We start from the raw sequence: 6,046 nt of genomic DNA on the forward strand, positions 1-6,046 counted from the left end.
TATACTTGGTTATCATTTGTGTGTCTGTTTATTTTGTCAGTTATATGACTTTTATTTCTGCTTTCTGCTTTCTAAAGAGGCTAAGTGCTGACTGGTTAACTTCTTGCTATTATTCTGCACTGATCCAAATGCTGACAGAGAAATGGGTTTGGATTGGTCCCAAGGCACTTCATTGATTAAAACCATAGCACTGATTAACCTCATTTCAGACAGTTAAAAGATGGTTAATTATATTTCAGAATGACACAAGGAATACCTAATGAAGCCAAATTTCTATCCAAATTAGTACGTGATTTGCCTAATTGACAAAGCATATGTTCCTACAATTAACACACTCTTTGTCAGCCTTGTTAAGCACACTAACTCAAATCTGTTACCAGCTTTATATTTAATGAAGTCCAATTTACATTATCATTTGAAATTATTTGATTTATTATTTTTACATTTATGATCAAATAATTCACAAAATTGATTTTATATGTCAGGCACATCTAAACTGGCAACCGAAGTTTATAGGGAGTTTGATTCATGTTCTAGAAAATATATTGAGAAAAAGAAAATTTGCTCGAGCAAGGAGGTGTTTTGACCCCCAAAATTGTCCCACTGCATACACGTCTGTATGTTTATATAATGTAATAAGATCTGGCATTTTTATGGAAATATTCCCATTCTTGTGTCGTGCTCGCATCGGTCATACATACATGACACATTCATTTGTTATAAAGAAGGATCCTCCACCTGGGTGTGAACATTGTCAGTGTACACCGACAGTTCACCATATTCTGGTGGAGTGTAATCATCTTGGACCGACGAGGAAAGATATATTTGGTAGACAAAATGTGATTGAATCATTTCGATTCCACCCTGAACTTATCTTGAAGTTTTTATGAGATACTGATTTTTATTTGAAATTTTAACATACTGGTACTTACCTGTGATACTTGTACCTTTGCACAGCCCTTTACATCGTGTTTTTTAAACTTAATTTTTGAATTTTTTGTATTCATGTTTATCAATTAATTTTTATATTTACCATTGTGTGACACCCAATAGCCGATATATTTTTTGTGCTGGGGTGTCATTAAACATTCATTCATTCATTCCCATTCAAATAATTGCTTCACTAGGTACATCAAAGGATGTGGAAAGTATAGTCATGTCTGTGGGAAAGTTAATATAAAAGATCAATTGCTGTTAATAGAAAGTAGTATCCTATGTGGCAAAAATGAGTTTTAAATCAGGTGTCACAGTTGTCATGTTAGACTTTAACAGTATGTGATTAAATAATACATGGTGAAGTGTCATTACTTGTAATGTCATTCCTTTCTTGTGTGGGAGAGTAGGACATAACCCATTGGTAAAGTGCTCGGCTGATGCATGGTCAATCTGGGCCCATTGAATTATTTCTTGATCCAGCCAGTGCACCACAACTGGTATATCAGTCTGTTGTACAAGCTATCCTGACTGCAGGATGGTGCATATAAAAGATATCTTGCTACTAATGGGAAAATGTACCGAGTTTCCACTCTTAAGATCATATGCCAAATGTTTAACATCTAATAGCCGATGATTAATAAATCAGTGTGCTCTAGTGGTGTCATTAAACATTTGAAACAAACTTTAACTTTTTCTTTTTTGTGGAATATCAATGTTACAAAATGTTTATTCACAGAATTTTTTTAATCAGTAAATAATATTGTAGACTCTGCTACTCTTAAATATATAATTTTATGTAAAATGTAGATTGCTAACAAATGATTTTGGCTATAAAAATGACTTCCATAAAACAAGCTTCATTTTATAACCAGTAAGAATTAAATTGATTCACACTGTCAAACTAGCTAAGCTAAGATAAATGCAGTTCGATTACCAGCTAATACCTTAATCTGGAAGAACTAATTTGGAATTTTTATTGTTATTACTGTTTAAAACAAAAACAAAATTTGGACGAAATTGATGGGTTCTGTTATTCATATACCATTTAAGTTTAAAGTTAATGAAAAAACGGCAAGAAAAACCAACACTTTTCATTTAGACTACAGTGTATATTTATTAGTTTCTTTCATTACCGATGAAAACTATAAATCTCTGCTTGTTATGTCTCCTACATGCTTTATGAATGTATAATGCCATCAAATTGATTTGATATTGTTTGATTGTGATTATTATTGGCTGTCACACACAAGCTATAAATCTGGCATCAAAAACAAATGACTGCTTCTTTATAACCAGTTTTATAGGGATCATTATGGAAGTCTTGTAGACAATAGCCAAGTTCACTTAGTGGCTGGATGTAGCTCAGTACAGGGCCATGTGCAGCAAATTGTGGAGGTGTGTGGTCTAGAATGGCAAGTGAAATTTCTTTTGTGTTGGGGCCAAGACTTGTGAGTGAAGTTTTTTTGGGCATGGGGTCTAGACTCGCAAGTGAAGTTTTTGGGGGCGTGGGGTCTAGACTAGCAAGTGAAGTTTTGGGGGGCGTGGGGTCTAGACTAGCAAGTGAAGTTTGGGGGGGGGCATGGGGTCTAGACTAGCAAGTGAAGTTTGGGGGGGGGCGTGGGGTCTAGACTAGCAAGTGAAGTTTGGGGGGACGTGGGGTCTAGACTAGCAAGTGAAGTTTTGGGGGGTGTGGGGTCTAGACTAGCAAGTGAAGTTTTGGGGGGGGCGTGGGGTCTAGGCTAGCAAGTGAAGTTTTGGGGGCGTGGGGTCTAGACTAGCAAGTGAAGTTTTTGGGGGCGTGGGGTCTAGACTAGCAAGTGAAGTTTGGGGGGCATGGGGTCTAGACTAGCAAGTGAAGTTTGGGGGGGCGTGGGGTCTAGACTAGCAAGTGAAGTTTGGGGGGACGTGGGGTCTAGACTAGCAAGTGAAGTTTTGGGGGGTGTGGGGTCTAGACTAGCAAGTGAAGTTTGGGGGGGGCGTGGGGTCTAGGCTAGCAAGTGAAGTTTTGGGGGGCGTGGGGTCTAGACTAGCAAGTGAAGTTTTTGGGGGCGTGGGGTCTAGACTAGCAAGTGAAGTTTGGGGGGCATGGGGTCTAGACTAGCAAGTGAAGTTTGGGGGGGGGCGTGGGGTCTAGGCTAGCAAGTGAAGTTTTGGGGGGCGTGGGGTCTAGACTAGCAAGTGAAGTTTTTGGGGGCGTGGGGTCTAGACTAGCAAGTGAAGTTTGGGGGGCATGGGGTCTAGACTAGCAAGTGAAGTTTTGGGGGACATGGGGTCTAGACTAGCAAGTGAATTTTTGGGGGGCGTGGGGTCTAGACTTGCAAGTGAAGTTTTTGGGGGCGTGGGGTCTAGACTAGCAAGTGAAGTTTTGGGGGACATGGGGTCTAGACTAGAAAGTGAAGTTTTTGGGGGCATGGGGTCTAGACTAGAAAGTGAAGTTTTTGGGGGGAACAAGGAGTCTAGAATGGCGAGTGAAGTTTTTGGGGGGGAGACTGGTAAGTGAAGTTTTTTTGGAAGGTGATGTCTAGACTGATGAGTGAAGTTTCTCCGAGTATGGGGTCTAGACTGTTGAGTGAAGTTTGTTTGGAGAGTGGGGTCTAGACTGTTGAGTGAAGTTTGTTTGGAGAGTGGGGTCTAGACTGATGAGTGAAGTTTCTCCGAGTATGGGGTCTAGACTGTTGAGTGAAGTTTGTTTGGAGAGTGGGGTCTAGACTGGTGAGTGAAGTTTGTTTGGAGAGTGGGTTCTAGACTGGCAAGCAAATGTTCTTGGGAGGTCTGGTCATGCTCCCCCAGAAATTACATTTTGAAATAAATTTACTTTAAGCAGGGGTGAGTAACCCCAAAACACCGTCTGCATTTGCACACGTGGCTGCAGTAATCTAGCACTTTCTTAAGATAGGATGGGCATCAGGATTAATTGTTTCAGGTCCCCCCCCCCCCTTCCAACTAGTATATATTAACTAAAACATCAAAGGCTGTGACATGTACTGTCCCGTCTATGGGAAAGTGCATGTAAAAGTTCTCTTGTTGCATTTTGGATGTAATCTGTATCATAGCCGGTTTCCTCTCTTCAGCTAAGTGTCAAAATAACCATTTGTTAAACACCAAAATAGCCATAGTTCAAAATGAGCTCAGATATCATTAAACATTTCTCCTTTTTTTTTCCTTAGCTACTCTTAGGGTTTTTTATTAAAAGCTGTTCAATGATTGCTGTGTTCATGTTAGACTATTTTAAGCTACTTTCAGGGGGTCATTAAAATCCATTCAATGATTGCTGTGTTCATGTTAGACTTTTTAAAACTACATGTATTCTCAGGGGGTCAACTGAAAATCCTGTCAATGATTGCTGTGTTAATGTTGGACTCTTTTTAAACCACTGTCGTGGGGTCAACTGAAAATCATGTCAATGATTGCTGTGTTAATGTTGGACTCTTTTTAAACCACTGTCGTGGGGTCAACTGAAAATCATGTCAATGTTTGCTGTGTTAATGTTGGACTCTTTTTAAACCACTGTCGGGGGTCAACTGAAAATCATGTCAATGATTGCTGTGTTAATGTTGGACTCTTTTTAAACCACTGTCATGGGGTCAACTGAAAATCATGTCAATGATTGCTGTGTTAATGTTGGACTCTTTTTAAACCACTGTCGGGGGTCAACTGAAAATCATGTCAATGATTGCTGTGTTAATGTTGGACTCTTTTTAAACCACTGTCGTGGGGTCAACTGAAAATCCTGTCAATGTTTGCTGTGTTAATGTTGGAGTCTTTTTAAGCCACTCTCGTGGGGTCATATTAAAATCCTGTCAATGATTGCTGTGTTAATGTTAAATGTCTTTTGATCTAGTCATAATGAAATCCTATCAACAACTACCATTTTAGACTTTATTGGGGCCCTTCAACAATAAAGTAATTATCTAGGGGACAGGGTATCATGGGATTCAATATGAAATGTTATGAGGAAGGAAGGGGGTTGTCTGTTAGGAGTTACTGTTTTAAAAACAATGTATGATTTTTATTTATAAAGTAAAATGCGTCAGTTGTTAATATTTTGTTGTTTCAACAGATTTTTAAAAATATATTATTTATTACCAAACCAAGAAAAAAAATGCAAATAGAAAATCTAAATTTTGCATTAGATAATTGTTAAACAGCCCCATTTGAACTACTGTTATGGGGTCATAGGGAAATCCTACCAACTACTATTAAGAAGTCATATGGAAACTCAACTATAATTACCATAATGTCCATCTTGGTTTTTCTTTTATACTACTGTTAAGAGGTCACTTGGAAATCCCAACTGTAATTGCTATGTCGACATTGATATTTTCTTTAACTACTATTATGGGTGTAATTGCTACATTCATGTTGGATTTCTCTTTATTGTTAAGAGACAGGGCTTCTAGATTATGGTAGCCCCACTCCCATGGCTAGTGATATTCAATGTTGGGCTAGTATATAACTACTATTGCCATGCCCGATGGCTAGTGAACAAAATTTGTTAAATGTTGCAGTTACGTCTATTTTGTAAATATGAATATCTTTCGCCAACCCACAATGTTAAGTGTTTTTAAGCTCTATTTCCTTCTTTAGGTGACATATCCGATTATTACTATTATTTAGTAAGATTGTATTAACTTAAAGTAAAGTAGGGCTAATGAATTTTTAATTGTGGCTAGTAAATTTTTTAAATCACTGATCCCATGGCTAAAGGATTTCATAAAATGTCTAGAAGCCCTGTAAGAGGTCATATGGAAATTGCATCTATAGTTACCATGGCCATATTGGTTTTCTCTTTAACTATTGTTATGAGGTCATGTAGAAATTCTAGCTATAATTGCCATGTTCATATTGGATTTATGGGGTCATATGGAAACTCCAATGACAGTTGCCATGTTCATGCTGATTTCTCTTTAACTAATGTTATGCAGTTATATGGAAATCTCATTGACAATTGCCATTTTTGGAATTTTAACCAGTCATGGAAATTCCAATGACAGTTACCATTGTTCATGCTGATTTCTCTTATACTACTGTTATGGTGTCATATGGAAATCCCATCTATAATTACCATGTTAATACTGGTCTTCTCTTTAATTATTGTCAGGAAGTTCAT

The 6,046-nt window shown here is 38.0% G+C and overlaps 1 protein-coding gene across 1 annotated transcript; it reads right to left on the reverse strand.

Annotated features, from left to right (window-relative positions):
* Positions 1-2,741: 2,741 nt before the first annotated feature.
* On the reverse strand, positions 2,742-5,181 carry LOC121370106 (putative protein FAM47C). Its single transcript, XM_041495209.1, is given in 4 exon segments — positions 2,742-2,853; positions 3,039-3,163; positions 3,166-3,567; positions 5,170-5,181. Coding segments are annotated over 4 exon segments (651 nt in total).
* Between the last annotated feature and the right edge of the window lie 865 nt (positions 5,182-6,046).

The sequence above is a fragment of the Gigantopelta aegis genome, chromosome 4 (assembly GCF_016097555.1).
Source record: "Gigantopelta aegis isolate Gae_Host chromosome 4, Gae_host_genome, whole genome shotgun sequence".
NCBI lineage: Eukaryota > Metazoa > Mollusca > Gastropoda > Neomphalida > Peltospiridae > Gigantopelta > Gigantopelta aegis.